Source organism: Gallinula chloropus, assembly GCF_964237585.1.
Source record: "Gallinula chloropus genome assembly, chromosome: 22".
Taxonomy (NCBI): Eukaryota; Metazoa; Chordata; class Aves; order Gruiformes; family Rallidae; genus Gallinula; species Gallinula chloropus.
Window position 1 is genome coordinate 655848 of NC_140107.1, and position 22879 is coordinate 678726.

At 50.0% G+C, this 22879-nt stretch overlaps 2 protein-coding genes across 2 annotated transcripts; both read right to left on the reverse strand.

Annotated features, from left to right (window-relative positions):
* Positions 1-1930: 1930 nt before the first annotated feature.
* Positions 1931-2854, reverse strand: LOC311199954 (olfactory receptor 14C36-like; the record flags this gene model as incomplete). Its single annotated transcript, XM_084274108.1, has 1 exon — positions 1931-2854. The coding sequence occupies one exon, from the start codon at positions 2852-2854 to the stop codon at positions 1931-1933; it is 924 nt and encodes a 307-aa protein (XP_084130234.1).
* A 9591-nt stretch (positions 2855-12445) lies between these two features.
* Positions 12446-16268, reverse strand: LOC311199955 (olfactory receptor 14I1-like; the record flags this gene model as incomplete). The annotated part of the gene is made up of 3 exons (XM_084274109.1): positions 12446-12511; positions 15627-15788; positions 16053-16268. 3 exons carry the CDS (start codon positions 16266-16268, stop codon positions 12446-12448), a joined length of 444 nt encoding a protein of 147 aa, XP_084130235.1.
* Positions 16269-22879: the final 6611 nt, after the last annotated feature.

The window sequence follows — 22879 nt, forward strand, 5'->3', positions numbered from 1 at the left end:
TGTGGAGAGGCTGAGAGACAGGGGCTTCTTTAGCCTGAGGAAGTGCAGCCTGAGGGCAGCCCTCTTTGTGCTACAGGGAAAGAACAAAAGAAAGGAAGTCTACATGAAACTGCAGCTTTGAAGGTCAGAGTGGACGTGAGGATAAAGAAATGTCATTCTGAGGGCAGTGCTGTGGTGCAAAATGTCACTTTGAGGAAGTGTGGATGAGCTGATGGCTTTGTGTTTGTGGGAACAGCTGGTGAGGATGGAGACAGCAGTACAGGCAGGGACATCATGGGGTGAGAACACGGTCGGGAAAGGGGATAAGTTGCCTGCAGGGAAACAGGCACAGGTGTTGGGAACTGTAGGGTGGACTGTGGTACAGATGGCCAAGGGTGCTGGCCAGGCTGAAAGGGCCTGATAGAAATGAGATCTTTGTCCCCCTTGCTGTGGCTGATGTCCCTGCCACAGAGGCCTCAGGGAAGACACATTGTCCTCGTGGCCATGGAGCATCATTGCCTGTTGCACCAACCCCAGGGGAGGACACCATGTATTATACCACTGTCCTTCCATGCGGTCACACTCCCCACATCCCAAGGAAGAGCTCTGAGACACAGGTGAGGGTCAGGATCTCCCTGGCCAGGAGCTGGGGGTCAGCACTTGGCATTGCTGCTTCATCAGACCAAGCCAGGGTGTCCTCAGCATCAGAGCTGCCTGTGCTTTGCCTGTGTTTGTCCTCATGGCCTCCAGCTGTCTGCTCTAACAACCCCCTGGGGAGGCTTTGTCAGGAATGGCTCCCAGTGGGGCCTGTTAGTGCTTCAAGGTACTTTGGGCATTACTCCTGACTTGAACTTCTTGAGAGGTTTCTTCACTCTCCTCTTGGTATCTGAGGTCTGTGGACTCAGAAGAAAAGACACCATGGGGCTCATTAACAACCAGAAAGCCCTTACAAGCATGGCTCTCCACATAGTTGTCTTTAAAATAAATAGAACTTGTGTAACTAATTGGAGAGGTTTTATTTGAGTGATGAAAAATTCAAAGGAGTTTCACAAAGGAGGATTTTTTCATAGGAAAAAATGTTTCTCTCACAGTTCATGGAAGAGAGTTCAGCAGCATGCTGCAATGGGGGCTGGTTCAGAGGTGTCCTAAGGAGATCTGGACAGGCAGGAAAAGCAGTCTCTTCAGATCAAAACCTGCATGGAGAACCTTGCTCTTCCCAAAGCCTAGCAGTTCCCTCCCTGGCCTCCTGGGACTCCCAACACTTTTCCTGGCATCATCTGTGCTCACAGGCACAGACAGATTTCTCTGACAACAAACAGCAGTTAAACAGGACACAGTTTAATACCCATGAAATCTCTCTCCTCAGCTGCTGCTACGGCCAAGCAGCGTGTGCAGGGGGTCAGCTTTCAGAGCAGATTCTCTCCCAGAACAGTTTAAATCAGATACATAGAAAGGTCACTTATCAACACACTTACATTCCGACAGAACAGTTATTTGGACTGTTGAAAGGTGGCACATTTTCCAACTCTCTGAAGCTCAAAGGAGATACCAGAGAGCTGAACAGCATCTGAATGACTGAAGAGCAAGTGGAGGTGAAAACCTGTGATCAAAGTGAAGTGCACATGTCAAGCTAGTCTGCTGAAAAGATGTCCCTAGGCATGGCCGTAACATCAGGAGAGGTGGAAACAGCTGAATTAGAACAAAGATGAAAGATATCGACTGGCAGTAATGCAGGTACAGGGGAGGGGGAGTGTTTCTTCTGCTGCCATGTCTGAGTCAAACAAGACCTGGAGACACTGCATGAGGAATGGGATGAATGTGTAATTAAATCAGATACAAAACAGAAGGAAAAAGCCCACAGAAATGAAAAATTCCTACTAAATACGGACTGGTCCTAATGTGAGTTACATGACCAGCAATATGGAGAAGAAGATGAACGGTTTATTGCTGCTTAGAAATATCCAGTCATCAGTTTCCACATGGCATCCTTGAGCTCCTGGTTCCTCATGCTGTAGATGAGGGGGTTCACTGCTGGTGGAAACACTGAGTAAAGGAATGCCACTAACAGGTCCAGAAATAGGGAGGAGATGGAGGGGGGCTTCAGGTAGGCAAACACAGAAGTGCTGACAAACAGTGAGACCACAGCCAAGTGAGGGAGGCAGGTGGAAAAGGCTTTGTGCCGTCCCTGCTGCGAGGGGATCCTCAGCACAGCCCTGAAGATCTGCACATAGGACACCACAATGAACACAAAACACCCAAAAGCTAAACAGACACTGACCACAAGGACTCCAGTTTCCCTGAGGTAGGCATCTGAGCAGGAGAGCTTGAGGATCTGGGGGATTTCACAGAAGAACTGGTCAAGGGCATTGCCATGGCAGAGGGGCAGTGAAAATGTATTGGCTGTGTGCAGCAGAGAATAGAGAAGCCCACTGGCCCATGCAGCTGCTGCCATGTGGACACAAGCTCTGCTGCCCAGGAGGGTCCCGTAGTGCAGGGGGTGGCAGATGGCAACGTAGCGGTCATAGGCCATGACAGTGAGAAGACAGAACTCTGTGACAATCAAAAACACAAAGAAAAAGAGTTGAGCCACACATCCTGTGTAGGAAATGGCCCTGGTGTCCTGAAAAGAATTCACCATGGATTTGGGGATTGTGGTTGAGATACAGCCAAGGTCAGTAACAGAGAGGTTGAGGAGGAAGAAGTACATGGGGGTGTGGAGGTGGTGGTCACAGGCTATGGTGATGATGATGAGGCCATTGCCCAGGAGAGCAGCCAGGTAGATGCCCAGGAAGAGCCAGAAGTGCAGGAGCTGCAGCTCCCTTGTGTCTGCAAAGGGCAGGAGGAGGAACTGGCTGATGGAGCTGCTGTTGGACATCTGCTGCTGTCAAGTGTGGAAACCTGTCCAAGAAGGAAAATGCACAGTGAAACGTTAGGGAACTCAAATTTGAGGAAAACCTCTTCCAATTCACAGTGACTCTCTGGATCCAGGAAGATTTTTGGCAGGTCCCTTTTGGAAGGTCTGCTTCGTGCTGGCTTGACCATGCCACTGCTGGGAGGAGGGTCAGCTATGGCCTCTTGATCAGACTACATCTTCTATGAATATGAATGAGCTTTTCAGCACTGTCACTCCAGTTTCACCCAAGGGCAGAGCAGAGCTTTGGAGCTTTGGTTTTCTCCTGCCTGTACCTGAGGAGTGTTTCTTCTGTCAGAGCTGACTGACATTGCTGCTGCAGTGCCAGTGAAACCTTCCCCTGAGTGCAGAGTGGGGAGAGCTGCTCTGGCCATCAGCCCTGGTCTCAGATGCCCTCTCTGTGCTGGACACTCTGTGATCACACCCTGGGCATCCCTGTAGTACATCAGTGTCTGCACTGTGGGGGATGACATGGAGGTACCAAATCTCCACTGCCAGGGCATTTCTGTGAGCAGCTCCTTCTCCCTATTTGACAACGTCTCTGCTGCCTGGAGCTGTCCCTGCAGCTCCTTCTCTTTGCCCATGTCACCTCCTGCTCTGTTCTCACAGACCACATCTAACCTGCCCTGTGATCAGATCTGCTCTGCAGATCCCTCCTGGCATCAGGGCACTGCCCCAGGGAACCTCTGTGTGTGCAGGGCTCAGGAGATGCTCTGACAAGTCCTGTTGACCAATGAGTATGCACTGCCTTCTGCAAAGTTATCAAGAAAAGCTCAGCTCCCACTTCCCACACAGTGCACAAGAGTGGATAATTCAAAACAAAGTCTCATTACCTGGAGTGGAAAATTCATCCTTGGTGGTCTTGAAAAGTCCATCACAGTTCCTGTGGATCTGCTGGCGCTGGGAGCAAACCTGACCTATGCAGCTCAGTTTGACAGCAGAAAGACCTTACACGGTCCTTCAATGGGTCACACTTTCCACCCACAGCTTCTTTCTGTGGTAATGCTCATGGAAGCTCACCAGGCAGGTTGAGTGTTGACCCTGGTAGCAGCAGAGTCCCTGCCACAGCACACAGTCCCAGCATTCACAGGGAACCCGCTCACAAGGACAGCCCTGGGCACCCCTGGGTGCACATGCTGCGTCACACCTCTGCAGCCATGCCCAGGACAAGACAGTTGTCCTGCCCTGTCCCTCTGATGGGGCAGAAGGACATCCCTTCCAGGCAGCACTTTCTGGTCCTGTAGAGAACCTGTCCTCCTGACAGACCCCACACACTGCCCCATGTCCCAGCTTTAGGAGATCCCTCCAGGAACAGAACCTGCATTGCCCTGCACCCGCAGACATACCAGGCAGAGTGCTGTGGAGATTTCTCCTCCAGTGAGCTCTCAGCATTCATCAGCTCTCAGCCTCAAAGGTCTCCCCTCGGTGCCTACAGGCAGTGTCCCCAGCCCTGTGTGCTTGGCAGAGGAGCTGCTCCTGGGCAGAGCTGTCTCTCTGCAGCACTGCAGTGTTTCATGACCGCCCACCGTCCCTGAAGCCCAGCCCAGCTACCAGCAAAGGAGCAGGTGAAGGCATTACATAGTCCATCCCCTCTGGGCTCCTTCAAGGTTTCCCTGGAGCTCCAAGGAACTATCTTGGAAAGATACTGAAGTCCTCTCTGATGTTCCCTCTCTCAGCTGTGGAGAAATCCTTCTGCCCAGCAGAGTCCTTTCTCCTGACCAAACCAGAGCTGGTCAAGACAATCACCTTTCCTTGTCTCCCCATGAGACACGACCCCCAGGAAAGGAAAGGAAGGATCTCTTTTCCCCTGTGAAAGGAAGGGAGTCAAATGTGTCACTCCAGACCCCTCATTGTTGCTTTCCAGCCCTGGGGCTGGAAGGAGAAGCAGCTGTGACCTATGGCTGCCACAAACCCATTGCAGCTGGGATTCCTCTTGCCTCAGTTCTGGTGACACTAATAGGCTCCTTCTGTCTGGGAGCTGCTGTTCCCAGCTCCTGTGGCAATTACTGGGTATGGAGCAAGTTGTCACACACCCTTCTCCATGGGAGTGAGCCTCATCAGATGGAAACTGTGTGTCACCCCCTTTTGCTGTACCCAAAACTGAAGACCAGGAATGACTGGGAGCCCATGGGAGAAGCTTCTGCTCCTCATGCACACCTGGGAGTTTGTGAGACAAATGAATATTGTAGTTTTCCTTGTTATAAATCTCTCCTCACTCCTGTCTTTTACTTCTGCAACACTTTTCCATACCCAGAGTCAGCAAATATCCAAAAGCCGCTCCATCAGCCATCTCCCATTCTCTCCTCCCTACAACTGAGCAGCATGGCAGTGTTGGGAATGTGTTTTGGGGTCAGTTCATACTCATTGTCTTGACCACTTCTTGTCATTCCACTGTCTCAGCAGAATGGGGAGAAGTGGAAGACCAGAGAGACAGAGAGGGTTAGAAGTTAGTCCCAGCTCGGTGCTGTGGGAAAACCTCCTCCCTGACTACCTTGGTTCTCCAGGTCTCCCTAAGCAATAGGTTTGAGATGCTGGGAGTTGAAGAGGAGGCAAATGGGAACGTGGGGGACAATCCCCCTAATAGGAGGCCAAGAGTGAGGAAGGCAACTCCACGCCTCAAGACTGCCCTCACCAGGAAAGATAGGAAGGTGATTTTGATTGGGGATTCCCTTCTCAAGGGAGCAGAGGGCCCCATATGCAGACCAGACCCTACCTGTGGTGAAGTGTGCTGCCTCCTGGCATGAGGATCAAGAACATAACTAGAAAACTCCCAGATCCGGTTCACCCCTCTGATTACTGCCCATTACTCATTGTTCAGGCAGGCAGCGATGAAATCTCTGAGAGGCCTCAGAAATATCAAGAGAGACTTCAGGGGGTTACAGAGGCTGATTGAGGGAGGGGGAGTGCAAGTGGCGTTTTCTTCTATCCCATCTGGGGCAGCGAAGAACACGAAGTGGGCTAAGAAAGTAGAGGTGTTGAATAGGTGTCTGAAGGGCTAGTGCCAGCTCAGGAACTTTGGGTTTCTCAGTCACAGGTCTGTTTACTCAGCTCCTGGCCTGGTGGCTGTGGACAGGTGTCATATGTCTCCAAGAGGGAAAAGAATCCTAGCTCAAGAGCTGGCAGGCCTCATTGACAGGGCTTTAACCTCGGTAGGAAGGCGGGAGGGGATATAGTGAGGCTTGCTAGGGTAGAGCAAGTAGCCTCCAGCTTTATACTAGATTTGAAGGATGAAGAGGGTAGAATTCAATGAGGTAGAGAAGGGCTTGGGGATACTTTCATTCTATGAGATTGTAGGGAACTACGTCTAAAGTGTGCCATAGGAACTTCTGGGGACTCCTCAGAGGAGGTAGTATTGCTGTCCCCCCTTCTGGAATCTTCTAATGTCCCTCTAGGAAGCAGTGAGGGAAAACCTTAGATTCCTCCCAGCGGTTTGAGGGAGGGGTTCTCAAACCAGATGGTGACTCAGAAAGCGCTGCTGAAGTGTCTTTACACCAAGGCACACAGCATAGTAACAAGTAGAAGGAGTTGGAAACCCTGATGTTGCTGGAAAATTATGAACTAGTTGCAATCATGAAAACATGGTGGGATGATTCCCACTACTGGAATACCCCTGAGAAGGGTATAGCCTTTTTAGAAGGCTATGAGTCACTAGAGGCTGGGAGATGACCAGAAGCTGGAGAAGAGCTCTGTGGAGAAGGACCTGGGGATCTTGGTTGATGACAGGTTGGCCATGAGCCAGCAGTGTACCCCGGGGTCTGAGAGAGACGATAGGATCCTGGGGTGCATCAGGAGGAGTGTGGCCAGCAGGTCAAAGGAGGTGATCCTCCCCCTCTACTCTGCCCTGGTCAGACCCCACCTGGAGTATTGTGTCCAGTTCTGGGCTCCCTGGTATAAAACAGACAGGGATCTCCTGGAGAGAGTCCAGAGGAGGCTACAAAGATGAGTAAGGGCCTGGAGCATCTCCCCTATGTGGAAAGTCTGAGTGAGCTGGGGCTGTTCAGCCTAGAGAAAAGAAGACTGAGGGGGGATTGTCGCCGTTCACAGCATGGCAACCTGGTTCAGGAACGGCAACGGCGCCACACTCTGGCAGCACGGTCCATCAGCTCACAGACACCAATGTGGTGGACGGCAAATGGCGTTTATTTGAGAGGGGCGCGGGGCTTTATACCCCAGGGATAGGATGTCACTTCGTCCGCTTACCTCACCGGCTACCTGCTATTGGTTACCTAAGGAGAGGGGGGGGGTTCTACCTTTCCGTACAGCCCGAAATCTTCCGACCGCAAGGCCGCAAGGCACCATATCTTAAGTAAATTGCACACTCAAGGACTATGTGCTCTGTGGAAATAAAATGACTTCTTTGATGAGTTCCAGTACCCCCTCCTCCTCATCTGTTCATGAATTCCTTGCTTGTCTCTAATTGGCCACAAATGCAGGCAAAGCATTCCACTTTAACTAGCTCAAGCTCCCCTTTGTCCTTGAAGGTATACAAAACCTGCTAAATCCAAACTTGTAGTTTGGATCAGAGTCAAGGGGTAACTGAGTCTGCGCAAGACAGAAGGTTACTTGCGGTGATGAAGAGGAGCCATCTGACTTCATCCCCACGACCCTCAACGACCACCACCAAACAGCAGTGCACAGGCACAATGGGGAGGAGTTAATGGAAATCACTTCTTGGGGCACATTTTAATATGAAGCGGGACAAGTTAGTAATATGTACAGGGGTATGAGGTAACCTAATGAGTAAGTATCATTGTTAGTGTGCACATGTTGCAGGCTAAATAAAGTAACTTAAGCCTTGACTCAGTTTTGAGTCTTAATTCTGTTCCCGAGAATTGTGAAGATCTCCTCATGATAAAGCACCTAACTGGACATCACTCAGGGGTTAAGCTCAGCCGCCCCCAGCCACCCAGAGCAATCTGAGGTCGGTTGGAATGCAAGGGGGTTTAACCTCTGCCAAAGCTGTTTATCTGGGTGTGGATCGTGACATTTTAATGGCGTAGTCGGCAGGATTCTCGGAGAACAGAAAGGTGTGAGGTCCTGAGAGTGAATAGGGGAAATTTGATATTTAAGTTGGACCCTCTCAGGATGTATTGCCCCTTTGAGTTGTATAGAATGGCTGCTCCTATGGCAGTCTGTAGAAGTAAACAAACAGTTGCTGTTAAGCAAGAGAACTCCTGCCTATCACACAGGAGACCGGGGTTCCATTCCCCAACAGGGAGTCCTTTTCTGGTATTGACTTCAGATATTGCTAAAAGGAACTGAGTTTTGGAAATTGATTTAAATTTGATGAACTATTTGTGTGAGTGAAATGAGTTAACTCTGGTGTGAGTGGTATGTGACTGAGCTGCAGCGTATCTGCGAGAGAGAGAAAAACCTTTTCGTAACCATTGTTATGCTTTGCATATGCAAGAAATCTTTGTGCCCGGTACCGTGTGTTGTTTGAATGATTTAAGTGTTTGACTGAGATGCAGTCTGACTGTGAAGCGAGTGTGAGTTCTGATAGGTGGTTCTGTGTCTCCACAAAGAGAGCAGCTGGAGACAGACAAAGCAAGTGGCAAATTTAAGCTGTTTGTGTGGACAGGAGTCAGACTATGTGTTGAGAGTGTCCCTGTCAGTAGGAGATGGAATTTTGTTGTCAGAAAGAGAAGAAAAAGGGAAATAATTACAGAAGATATAGAAAACAAACATAATCGTCTGTGGACCATGGGATGGCGAAAAAGCATTCCCTGAGAACTCATGATGGGGTGCCAACAGATAAATTGGAAAAGTTAGTACAAAGACAACCCAAAAATCCACAAATCAAGGTCGAAAATCCTGTTCCTAGTGCTCTTTTATTGTATTTAACCGTGTCCCCCAAGCTGCCGTGAGGCTAGCTCCTTCGTCCCCTTGTAAGTGAGTGGGGGGCGAAGGGTGTATATATATATTAAAAAAACTCACTGGAAACCACTGACGTGATTTACTGATTACTTGTTTTGTAGAACCTAAGTTAATACCTGTAACATTTTTGGTAGACACTACAGTTTATCTCCACACTTGGAACAGAAGATTCTATCTGCATAAGAAATTCCCTTGTTGCTGCCTTTAACATTAAGGGCTCACTGTTCCCCACCCCTTTTCCCCACCTTGCTGTTTTTTCCTCTTCTCACCGAGAAGCGAATTTGTTTATTTTCTTTCCAGGGAGAAGAAAGAAGTCACAGTGAGGATGCCTGCCTTATCAGCTGTGTTTATCCCTGCCCTCATTTATGGGGGTAGAGGGAAGCCAATGGAATGTAGCAACTTGCGTCTTGCAATGTCGCTTATCTGATGGGTCGGTTTGCAGCGTTCATGGATTAGCTAACTGAGAGCAAGGCTGGTTACGTAGCAAAGAAAATGGAAAATAACAGGAATTGGTATTAGAGGAAATACAAGCCTCAACTCAGCACCTGGATTTACAAGGCAATTGTAAAAGATTTGTCGAGATTGAAATAGGTGGAACACAAAATTAGGGGGAAAAATGAGTGGCCTCCCAAAAGAACAAAGCATTACAGGCTGGCCACATGGAAGCCTAATGAATTGATAACAGGGGCATGGGAATGTTGGCTATGTTATGATGCTTATCCCCCTTACTATGAGGGTATTGCCCTCAACACTCCTTTTAGCTACTCATCGAAAGATAACCCTGCCTGTTTTCTACAAAAAGAATGTTAACCCTCTCTAGACGACTCTTGATGAATGATGTGAGCTTGTTCAGTACACAGGGTCCGAAAATCAGTGCTATTATGATCATTACACCTGGTCCCAACAAGGTAGATATTAAGGTGGTTAGTCATGGCGAATAGTTAAACCATGATTCCAGCCATCCTCGTTGGGCCTCTCTTTCCTTTTTCCTTTGAGCTAACCTTTCTCTCAGTTGAGCCTTCGAATCCCTGACTAATCCAGTGTGGTCAGCATAAAAGCAGCATTCCTCTTTCAAGGCGGCACAAAGGCCTCCTTGTTGCGTGAACAGGAGGTCTAATCCTCGTCTGTTCTGCAAGACAACCTCTGAGAGTGAAGAGACAGATTGTTCTAGATGGGTCATGGATTCTTCAAGTCTTTGCAGATCTTCGTCGATGGCAGATTGTAGTCAAGCCAGGTCTTGGTGATGGTTCAGCATAGCGGTCGCTCCTGTAGCTGTACCAGCTACTCCCAGGCCAAGCAGTGTTGCTATTGTCACAGCTGACAGTATTTCTCTCTTTTGGATCCTGTTGTCTGCATCTCTCCAGTAATAGCTCATTTCTTCATACGAATGATATAGGACCCTGGGAATAATCAAAACTTGTACACAAAAGTCAGTTGTAGAGTTCAAACGCTTAATGCACACAGGGGGTTAGACCTGTCTGATGACAGATCCACATCCCTGATGCGGATGGAATTGCCCATTTATAGGTTCTATCGATCAAAACGGTTTCTGCACAGACCACACTGTTCCAGCTCGCTAAGGTGGCATTGCCAAAACATATGCCTTGGCCTCTAACCTGGTCCAAAGGGACTCCTCTCTGTGGTGTATCCCACTTGCACTGAGTCAGGTTATCTTTTGAGGAATAGCTAAAAGGAGTGTTGAGGGCAATACCCTCATAGAAAGGGGGATACTCATCATAACATAGCCAACATGAACTCGTGAGATTCGGGTTGGATTGATTCAGTGATCGGAAAGTAGCATCTAACACACCAAAAAAGGATTTGCCAGCCCAAAGGTGAGAGTCTGGGATCGAATTGCCTAAGGGAACCTTTTGTTTAGCTGGCAGGGCACTGGTTGGGACAGAAGTAGGAACTGGCAAGTTGTCTTTTCCTTGTTGGTTATTGCTTTTGATCCCGACATTGGGACTGATTGCTGAGGTGGTTCTCAGCTCCTGTCTTCTAATAAAAAATAGTCCCCCCCTATTAATGCCACTTTCCCAGTACCTAAAGCCCCAGGTTTTGCCATTAGTCCATCCCCAGTCATTCTCATTTGTTACATTTAGCATAAAATATCTACATAACTCTCCCTCCTTAGGTCTTTTTACACTCGGAGCCCTCCAAGATCTCTCCACTATTAGTTTTCTGTACCTAACGCAATTGTGAGGTCCGAGTTGAATTCTGAGGTACCTGTCTGGTCCTGCTGCTGTCCAGTCAGAGGCTATGGTCTCGCATCCCCAAGTAGGACAATAGTATTGACTAGGGGAGTTGCACTGAGGTCTGCCTGGATTAAAGCTAAGACATACATAGTACCTTGCATCCCACAGACAAGGGTCCAGTGGGATTAAGCTACAGAGATGCACTTTAAAGCTAGGAGGGCCTGGGGTGACGAGTTTTTTGAATATTTTCTGATCCTCCCATCTTCCTAACACCCAATTCCCATGGTCGATGTTCATACAAACCAGTAGACGGCACGACAAACCCTAAAAGTAAAATCACACAGAGACATTGTGGTCCTTTGCCACGGGGGTTTGTCTCGCCATCGTTTGGATTCTGCTGGTGTGGAACCTCCAGGTGCGGACAGGCTGTTTGCTGACTTGTTGTCCTCCTTAGCCACCAGGGTGCACGGGTTACAAAGGCATCCGATGATCTGGTCCTTTTTACTTTTGATGGAGAGAATTAGGCTTTTAATTTGATCAATTGTGAGCCACTCGGCTTGGCTAGTATCCGACTCGGAGCCGGAACTCAACTGACCAGCCACTTCCGGTTTCCCCCTCCTTTTTTTTTCAGTCTCCAGCCCCGCCCACCAGATTTGTGGGTGGGTCTTTGTTCCCTCCCCCTTGACCCGCCCCTCCTCCTCGGCAGGTACTGATTGGCTCTCTGCCTGTTGCTCATGTTCTCTTCCCTTCCTTGTATATCTCTACCTCCCTTCTCCTCCCTTTCCTGTTCAGGTGAGCTAGCCAGTTCTGGAATTTCCTCCCTGATCCCACCAAAAGTATCTTTGCCCCGCCCTTCTTCTCCCCTCTCGGCGCCATCTTGGGGCACATAGGGAGGCGGTTTTGACCAGGTTTCCTGAGATTCTGATTTCTCAGCGGCAGGCCTGGCTTCCTCGGCTAGCCCACCCCAGAAAGATTTTGCTCGCTCCTGCCCCTCCGTGAGCGGGTCGGGGTTCGGGGATGGAGGAGGCATATTGCTCTCTCGTTGATCTTTGGGCTCAGCTGGCTTATCACTGTCTGGGGGCTGCAAAGTTTGTGTGGCCACCCCAATTCCCAATTTTGGGGTGACCAACAAACATTCCTTCGCTGCCCTCCAAGTGTCCTGCTCTTGTATTGCCTTCCAGAGGGCCTGCACGACCCTCCCCCACGATTTAAGATTTTTCCCACTACCTGAGGACATAGTTTCCTTGGCCAAAGCTTTAGTACATTTATCCCACACCTCAGGATGGAGAGTATCAACCAGCTGGTCGATGACCCCAATTTGTAAAAGTCTCGCAATGGCGACAGTAAAATCTTTAGCCTTACACTCAATACCCCATTGCTTATGTAATTGTAATACGACCTTCACAAGGGCTTCCATTCCATCCTCCTTGTTGGGCCGGGAGCGTCCTCTCCTCCGGGCTGGTCCCGCCGCTCCGGCCGCCGTTCACCCGAATCCATGTGAGTTTCCCGGGTTTCGGCACCACTTGTTGCCTTTGTTAGGTGTGGCAACCTGGTTCAGGAACGGCAACGGAGCCACACTCTGGCAGCACGGTCCATCAGCTCACAGACACCAATGTGGTGGACGGCAAATGGCGTTTATTAGTGAGTGGTACAGTGTTATATAGCCTAGATTTGTGATGTCACTTCCGTCTGCATACATCACCGGCTACCTACTATTGGTTACCTGAAGAGAGGGGGGTTCCTACCTTTCCGTACAGCACGACATCTTCCAACCACAAGGCCCTATCTACCAACACAGTGTCCACCATAGAAATTGCTAAATGCCCAGGTACAGCTCCAAAACAACAGGTTTGAGTGCTTAACGATGTTCCTGGCCTGAAACCTCCCCAGGAGGCCACTAGAAGCCCAAATAACCTTTGAGCTCAGGGCATTCTTTGGCAAGGGAGTGATCCTAACGAAGCCTATGTCATTTTCATGTGCTAACAGTGTCCATATTTCAAACTGATAAATGTCCAGCAGTAGCTCCCAAACAAGAGGATTGAGGGCAGAAATATGTTCCTGTCCTGAAACCATCCCAGGTAGCCCAGTAGCAGCCCCAGTACCCTTGGGACTCATATTTGTCCCTACCAAGGGATCGTTCCTAACACTGCCTGACATCATCGCCTGGGAATGAAAAACTGCTGGAATCAGTACAGGCTGAGGGTGACCTGTTGGAGAGGAGCTCTGCAGAGAAGGTGTCCTGGTGGGTGACAGGTTGGCCATGAGCCAGCAGTGTGCCCAGGGGGCTGAGAGAGCCAATGGGATCCTGGGGGGCATCAGGAAGAATGTGGCCATCAGGTCAAAGGAGGTGATTGTCCCCCTCGACTCTGCCCTGGTCAGGCCCCACCTGGAGTGTTGAGCCCAGTTCTGGGCTCCCTGGGATAAAAAAGCCAGGGATCTCCTGGAGAGAGTCCAGCGGAGGCTACGAAGGTGATTAAAGGCCTGGAGCATCTGCCCTATGAGGAAAGGCTTAGTGAGCTGGGACTATTCAGCCTTGAGAAAAGAAGGTTAAGAGAGGATCTTATTAATGTTTATAAGTACCTGAAGTGTAGGACACAGGGGAAAATTTTCAGCCTCTTTTCAATGGTCTGCAGGGGCAGAACAAGGGGCAATGGTTTCAAATTGGAGCACAGGAAGTTCCGCACCAACATGCGGAAAGACTTTTTCACAGTGAGGGTGACAAAGCCCTGGGACAGGCTGCCCTGGGGGGTTGTGAAGTGTCCCTCTCTGGAGATATTCAAGACCCTTCTGGACACTGACCTGTCCTAGGGAACCCACTTTGGCAGGGGGTTGGACCCAATGATCTCTTGAGGTCCCTCCAACCTCTACGATTCTGTGATTCTGTGACTGATAGATTCTTAGGCAAGGGGATTGACTGAGTGTCGTGGTTTTACCCCGGCTGAGAGCCGAGATCCACGCAGCTGCCTGCTGCTTAAAGGAAAAGAGCAGTGGAGGAGGGAAGGGGTGGGGGGGGTGAGAGGCAAGGGAAGGGAAAAGGAAGGGGCAAATAACTCCAAAACCAAGAAACTAAGAGGCCCGTGGGTTGGGATAAGGATAGTTTACTAAAATAGCAGAAAGATCAAATATAACAATGCTAACAGGACTTTAGAGCAAAAAATAGAGGAAACTGTTGATACACAATGCAGTTTCTCACTGAACCCACAGCTCAGGCTGTGCCACCCAGAGCTATCCGGGAACCCGACCGTCCCCCAAGAACCGCGCGTCCCAGAGCTGCCCCTGTTCTTCCTCCCATCAGCCCCCCGTTGTACTGGGCAGGACGTAATTGGCGTGGAATACTCTCTTTGGCCCGTTTGGGTCACCTGTCCTGGTTCCACCCCTCCTTTCTCATGAAGAGCTGAGAAAGTCCTTGACTGTCTGACAGCAACTAAAAACATCAGGGTGTTATCAGCACTGCTTTCATTTTAACTCTCAAACACAGCATTCCATCCGCTGCTACAAATGAAGTTAACTCCATCCTGATAGAGTTGATAGAAGAAGTGACAGCAGCATTCTGTGATGGGTATGGGTCTCCTAAAGGAGATCTGGACAGGCAGGAAAAGCAGTCTCTTGAGATCCAACCCTGCATCAAGAACCTTGCTCTTCCCCAAGCCCAGAAGGTCCCTCACTGGCCTCCTGGGACTCCCAACTCTTTTCCTCACATCACCTGTGCTCACAGGCAGGGACAGATTTCTCTGACAACAAACAGCAGTTACACATGACACAGTTTAATAACCATGAAATCTCTCTCCTCAGCTGCCTGCTATGGCCAAGCAGCGTGTGAAGGGGGTCAGCTTTCAGAGGGGATTCTCTCCCAGAACAGTTTTAACCAGACACATAGAAAGGTCACCTATCAACAGACTGAACTTCTAACAGAACATTTCATTGGAATTCTGATAGATGGGATGTTTTCCAACTCTCCATAGCACAAAGCAGAAACTGGAGAGTTGATCAGCATCTACAAGGACCAAAGAGCATGCTGAGGTGGAAACCTGGGATCAAAGTGAATTACATGTGTCAATCTATTCTGCTGAAATGATGTCCTAAGGCATGGTCATATCATCAGGATAGGTGGAAACACCTGGATGATGGGGGGCATGAAAGAGACAGAGTAACAGTAACACAGGTAGAGAGGAAGGTGAGTATTTCTTCTGTCGCTATGTATAAACTTCCTGGAAATTTCTGTCTGTCATGGTGGTAAAACACTGCCATTTCAGAGAGGGAGTTGAGAGATTCAGCTGGTGAAAACCTTATTGTAAATTTTTTATAAATGTAAGAAAAAAGCAAAAGTAAGGAAGGCAGACCTGATAAAAAGAGAGAACAGCTCATTATTATGCAGTCTCTTGGGTAACATAAGACATGTAGATACTGAATTAGGAGTGGGATGAACGTGGGGCATGTTACTAGAGCTTGGACAAACTAGAAGGAAAAATACCCCAAACACAAAACTAAAACCCCTACTAAATAGCAAGTGGTCATAATATCAGTTACGTTATTTTTGATATGACATTGCTGCTTAAAAATCCAGTAATCAGTTTCCACACAGCACCCTTGAGCTCCTGGTTCCTCATGCTGTAGATAAGGGGGTTCACTGCCGGAGGAAACACCGAGTAAAGAAATGCCAATACCAGGTCCATAAATAGGGAGGAGATGGATGGGTGCTTGAGGTTGGAAAAGATGCCAGTGCTGACAAACAGGGATACAACAACAAGGTGAGGGAGGCAGGTGGAAAAGGCTTTCTGCCGTCCCTGCTGCGAGGGGATCCTCAGCACAGCCCTGAAGATCTGCACATAGGACAACACAATGAACACAAAACAACCAAAAACTAAACAGGCACCGACCACAAGGACTCCAGTTTCCCTGAGGTAGGCATCTGAGCAGGAGAGCTTGAGGATCTGGGGGATTTCACAGAAGAACTGGTCAACAGCATTGCCATGGCAGAAGGACAGGGAAAATATATTGGTAGTGTGTAGCACTGCACAGAGAAACCCACTGCCCCAGGCAGCAGCTGCCATGTGGACACAAGCTCTGCTGCCCAGGAGGGTCCCGTAGTGCAGGGGGTGGCAGATGGCAATGTAGCGGTCATAGGCCATGACAGTGAGAAGACAGAACTCTGTTGAGATGAAAAATAGAAAGAAAAAGAGTTGAGCCACACATCCTGTGTAGGAAATGGCCCTGGTGTCCCACAAGGAATTGACCATGGATTTGGGAACAGCGGTAGAGGTGTAGCCAAGGTCAGTAAGAGAGAGGTTGAGGAGGAAGAAGTACATGGGGGTGTGGAGGTGGTGGTCACAGGCTATGGTGATGATGATGAGGCCATTGCCCAGGAGGGCAGCCAGGTAGATGCCCAGGAAGAGCCAGAAGTGCAGGAGCTGCAGCTCCCGTGTGTCTGCAAAGGCCAGGAGGAGGAACTGGCTGATGGAGCTGCAGTTGGACATCTGTTGCCATCAAGTGTGGAGACCTGTCCAAGGAGGAAAAGGCACAGTGAGAAGTTAGGGAACTCTTCTTTGATGAAAACCTCATTAACATTGACTCACTGTATTCAGGAAGACTTTTGTCAGGTCCCTTTTGGGAGCTCTGCTTTGTGCTGGCTTGAGTGTGTCACTGCTGGGAGGAGGGTCAGCTGTGGCTCTGGAGAACCCAGTCCTCCCTGGCAGCAGTCAGTAAATAGAAGGATGGTGTGATCTCAGACTAAATCCCCTATGGATAGCAATGAGCTTTTCAGCACTGTCACTCCAGTTTCAACCGAGGGCAGAGCAGAGCTTTGGAGCTTTGGTTTTCTCCTGACTGTACCTTAGGAGTGTTTCTTCTGTCAGAACTCCCTGACATCGCTCCTGCAGTGCCAGTGAAACCTTCCCCTGAGGGCAGAGTGGGGAGAGCTGCTCTGTCCATCAGCCCTGGTGTCAGCTGCCCTGTTCTGGATGCTCTGTGATCACACCCTGCTGTTCCCCACAGAAGAAACTCGACTCCACAGAGAGCTGAGGAATCCAGTCTCGCAGGGCAGAGCTCCAAAGCCCTCCTGTGGTCTCATCCTACTGAAGGAGGACCTCAACTCCCCACTCCCAGCCAGGGACACACAGGGCTCAGTGCATCTGCCCAAACACAGGAGATTAGTGGCATGACCATGGTCTCAGTGCCAAGATTTCTTCTTCATGGGGCTCCTCTCTGGGGCACAGGAGTCCCTGGGAGAGTGGTGCCATTGTGGGAGACAGCCCAGCAGGAGTCTCTGGAAAGTCCTCAGTCCTACAGATGGGGGTCCTAAAGTAATGGTCAGCTCAGTTCCAGTCCCACCACTGTATATCCCCAGATCCCCAGGGAAGGGTGGGACAAAGGCAGCAAGGACAAGAGGGGAAACAGGAAGAAATGCTCCAGCCAAGCCTGGAAGGACAGGGACAGACAGACAGGCACTCAGGGGTTTCTCCTCACTGGGGATTTGGCTGCCCAGGATAACCCTGGAACTCTGGGTGCAGAGTCTGTGCTGGGTGTCAGAAACAGGGGGTTTCTCTGGGAAAGTGTCTGCACTGTCAGGGAGTGACAATGTCAGGGAGGTAAAAATCCCCACTCCCACGGCATTTCTGGGAGCAGTTCCTTCTGTCTCTGCTGCCTGCAGCTGTCCCTGGAGCTGCTTCTCTTTGCCCATGTCACCTCCTGCTCTGTGCTCACAGATCTCATCCAACCTGCCCTGTGCTCAGCTCTGCTCTGCAGACCCCTCCTGGCATCAGGGCACTGCCCTGGGGAACCTCTGTGTGTGCAGGGCTCAGGTGAACCTCTGACTTAAAGAAAATCAAGTTTTAACTGCAGATTCTTGAGGGGAGGAACGAGTTCTCATCTACATCTGTCAACACATCTCACGAATGAAGAAAAGTCAAAGCAGAAACTCATCCCACAGAATGAGCTTTCTTGATGTTGTTCTTCAAAGTCCCTTTGGAATTTCTCAGAGATTAGCTGGATATGGGAGAAAACACGACCCTTGTAACACTTATAGCAGAAGGACCTTCTGCTCCCCTTCCCTGGGACACGCGTTTCATTCACAGCTGCTTTCTGTATCCCTGTGAAACCAACAAGCCAGGCTGAGGTCTGACCCTGGCAGCAGCAGAGTCCCTGCCCTGCAGCACCCTGCCCCAGGGCACAGGGACCCTGCTCAGAAGGAAAGGCCTGGGCACCCCTGGGTGCGCACACTGCTTCACACCTCTGCAACCATGCCCAGGAGAAGGTCACCCTAATGCCCTGTCCTTATGTAAGTGTCAGAAGGGCTTTCCTGCCCTGCAGAACATTATTCTCCTCCAAATGACAGAAACAAAGCCTGTCCTCCTGACAGACCCCACACACTCTCCCATGTCCCAGCTTTAGGAGATCCCTCCAGGAACAGAACCTGCATTGCCCTGCACCCACAGACATACCAGGGAGAGGCTGTGGAGATTTCTCCTCCAGTGAGCTCTCAGCATCTGTCAGCTCTCTCAGCCTCACAGGTCTCCCCTCGGTGCCTACAGGCAGTGTCCCCAGCCCTGTGTGCTTGGCAGAGAAGCTGCTCCTGGCCAGAGCTGTCTCTCTGCAGTGTTGCAATATTACTTCAGCTCCTGCTGTCCATCCCTGGAGCCCAGCCCAGCTCACATCATATCAGCAGGTGAAGACATCATACCCTCTGTCCCCTCTGGGCTCATCCCTGGAGCTCCAGGGAACCTACTTGGAAAGACACTGAAGTTCTCACTGATGTTCCCTCCCTCAGCTGGGGAGAAATCCTTCTATCCAGCAGAGTCCTTTTTTCTGATCCAACCAGAGCTGGGCAGGACAATCACCTTTTCTTGCCTCTGCATGAGACAGGACCCCCAGGCAGGGGTGGGAGGGTTCTCTGCCCCCCTGCATAGGTTAAGGAGCATGGCTGCCTGGGACCTGCTGGTCCCAGTGCCCATGGGAATTACTGAGGTTGGAGGCCAGGAGAGAGTTGCTCAGACACCAACCCCTGTTGTCACCTGAAGGGCCAGAGGTGGTCCATGAGACATGAGTGGGTTCAAGGTCCAATAGAGTGATGCTGAAAGAGGGCGGTGCCTGGGAGCAGCAGTTTTGAGCCTGGTGGGGAATTCCTTTGGCCAAATCACATGACAGCAGATGATCACAGTTAGGACCATGCTTACTCAGAAGCACCACATGTCAAACAGCAGCTCTATCAGTTGCTTCCTCCTCCTGGCCTTTAAAGACACACAGGAGCTCCAGCTCCTGCACTTCTGCCTCTTCCTGGGCATCTTCCTGGCTGCTCCTCTGGGCAACAGTTTAATGATCATTGTTGTCTTATATTTTCCCCTCCCTCAGCATCCAGTCCCTTGCTGGCAGGGTTTGTGGAAGGATTTGGGCAGGTGGTAGGGCAGTTATAACCTCCTACAGCCTGTGACTTTACAGCTGCACAGGCAAACAACCCTGGCAAACTGACATGCCACCTGATCAATGGGTGCCTTGACTACATCATCCCATCCCCATCCCAATCCCATCCCATCTGCCCTGGATCTTGCCAGGGCAGTATTAACCTCCCCAGGCAGGCAGAACAGGTGAGCTGAGTTAGCCCAGGCTGTTTTTCACACCACTTGACATCACTCCTCCAGAAAAGGGGCTTGTTTGGGAGGGGCACTCCTGGTGCCTCCAGGGCAGTGTTGTGCAGTTACTGGGTCATAACTGGGTATAAGTGAATTTCACTGTGGGCTGTTCTACTTTCATGGTGATTTGGTCAGTAAACTGTCCTTAGGCCAGCCCACGGAAGCTCTGTCTGTTTCTCCTGTGGGAGTGTGAGTGGAATGTGCTGCTCAGCCACTGGTTGGAGCTGAAGCACCACAGCCCTTTTTGGTGCCCAAGGTGGGGTCTGAAGGTTTGTGATAACGGTAGGGGATGAGGTGAGGGGTGCTTTCTCCTCCCCTTTTCCCTCTAGGCTTTTTACAGCATCTGCTGAGAATGTTGACTATCCCTGGGATGTTCAGACCAGCATATGTGTCTTTCTCTCTGTCCTCAATGTCTGTCTGGACCTATGTGTTACCAACAACTGTTCCAAGAATATTGCCAAGAGGTCTTCCCTGGGCAGAAGGGTCAGGGGTGGCATGGGGTGTGGGAGGGCATTAAAAAATAGCTAGACAAGAAAAACAGATCCAGAGGCACTGTGCCTGCCCAGGCCTCAGATACCACCACCACAGCTGAGCCAGAAAGAACCCTTACAACAGGCACTGGAGCTACCTGTGCCTCAGGGAGTGCAGCTCCTCCAGTCTCTCCAAGCACCATAGGTACTCAAACCTCAGAGGCCAACCCCAGAGCTGATCCAGACAGCCAACCAGTACGACTGTCAGTCACCTCTATCCAGAAGAAGAAATACATGAACCCTGGGCATAGACTTCCTCTGGAGAGTGCACTTCAAAGACCCAAAAGGGTACCAGTGGGCTTTTGGAATAGCTGCCGCAGAGACAGAAGACATTGAACAAGTGTCTTTTCTGCCTGGACTGTCAGAAGACCCTGCAGTTGTGGGGCTGATAAAGATTGAAGAACAGCGAGTACCAGTTGCTACCATGATGGTGCACAGGCAACAATACCACACCCAACAGAGACTCCCTGATTCCCATTCAGAAACTGATCATCAACTGGAGAGTCAGGGAGTGATTGGTAGAACCCGCTCACCCTTCAACAGTGCAATCTGGCCAGTGCAGAAGTCCAGTGGAGAGTGGAAGCTGACACTGGAGTATTGTTCCCTGAATGAGGTCACGCTGCCTCTGAGTGCTGCAGTGCTGGACATGCTGGAACTCCAGTATGAACTGGAGTCAAAAGCAGCCAAGTGCTATGCCACAATCGACATTGCAAATGCTTTTTTCTTGATTCCTTTGGTGGCAGAGTGCAGGCCAGACTTTGCTTTCACTTGGAAGGGAATCCAGTACACCTGGGATTGACTGCCCCAGGGCTTGAAACACATCCCCACCATCTGCCATGGACTGATCCAGTCTGCATTAGAGCAAGGTGAAGCCCCAGATCACCTACAGTATATTGATGATGTTATGGCATGGGACAAAACAGCAGAGGAATTTTTTGAGAAAGGGAAGAAAATGATCTGAATTCTGCTAAAGCTGGTTTTGCCATCAAAGTAAGGGCAAGAGACCTGCTCCAGAAATCCACTTTTAAGGATTAAAATAGCAGGATGGGTGTCATCAGATCCCAGTGGATGTTACCAATACAACAGCAGCTATGTCTCCACCAACCAACACAAAGGAGACACAAGCTTTCCTAGGCACTGTGGGTTTCTGGAGAATGCATATCCCAAACCACAGTCTCATTGTCAGCCCTCTCTACTGTGTAACCTGGTAAGAGAATGATTTCCAATGGGTTCCTGAGCAATGAGAAGCCTTTGAAGAGATCAAACAGGAGATAGTCTGTGTAGTAGCCCTTGGGCCCGTCCAGACTGGGCCAGATGTAAAAAATGTGTTCTACAGGTCAGCCTGGGAGAATGACCCTACCTGGAGTCTCTGGCAGGAAGCACCAGGGGAGGCTCAAGGTCAATCTCTGTGGTTTTGGAGTTGGAGCTCCAGAGGATCCAGACACTCTAACAGAAAAGGAAATACTGGCAGCACAGGAAGGGGTTTGAGCCACTTAAGAAGGGATTGGGACTGAAGCCCAGCTCCTCCTGGCACCCCGACTGCCAGTACTGTGCTGGATGTTCAAAGGGAAGGCCCCCTTCTACACAACATGCCACTCACACTACGTGGAACAAGTGGGTCACATTTATCCCACAGCAGGCTTGAACAGGAAACCCCAATCACCCAGTAATCCTGGAAGTGATCACAGATTGGCCAGAAGGCAAAGATTGTGGAATATCACCAGAGGAGCAGGTGACACATGCTGAAGAGACCTCACTGTACAGTGAACTGCCAGAAAATGAGAAAAAATATGCCCTGTTAACCGATGTGTCCTGAGGCATTGCTGGCAAACATCAGAGGTGGAAGGCTGCTGTATGGAGTCCTACACAACAAGTTGCAGAAGCTGCCTATGGAGAAGGCAAATCCAGCCAGTTTGCAGAGGTGAAAGCCATCCAGCTGGCTTTAAACACTGGCAAACAAGAAAAGTGGCCACATATGTAGCTCTATACTGATGCCTGGATGGTGGTCCATGGCAGATGGTCTAAATAATAAATGATGTTATTAACCTCCCCAATACGCTGAAAACATAAGATCTGGGCATGATGTAGATGGTGTGGAAACAGGGGTGGATAATGTCCTGGTTCTGGCCAGGCCAAAGCTCACTTCCCCAAGCAGCCAGCACAGCTGAGCTGAGTTCGCCTGGGCTGTTTTCCACTCCACCTGAGATCACTTCCCCATCCAAGGGGCTGGTTAGGGAGGGGTGGTCCTGGCATGGTGCAGCACTCTGTTGTTGTTGGGATTGTAAGGTACTCTCTGTGCTATCACTGGGTGTGAGTACAATTGGGGCTGTTATTGTTCCCCTTTTATGGTGCTTTTGTCAGTAAACTGTCCTTATCCCAACCCACAGAGGCTCTGTCTGTTTCTCCTCTGGGAGTGAGTGAGCAGCATGTGGTGCTCAGCCATTGCTTGGGGCTGAACCACCACAAAGCAGTGAGCCACAAGCAGTGAGCTTCTCTAGGAGAAGGTGGTGGGAAACTGTGTCCAAGGCCTTGCTAAAGTCAAGGTAGACAATATCCAGAGCCCTTCCTTTGTCCAAGAAGCAGATCACTCTGTCATAGAGGGAGATCCGTTTGGTCAAACAGGACCCAAGCTGACTGGGCCTGATCACTTGGGGGTTCTTCATGAACTGCATAATGCTGCTCAGGATGATCTGCTCCATCAGCTTCTCTGGGACTGAAGTCAAATTATCAGGCCTCTAATTTCCCTGATCATCCTTCTGTCCCTTC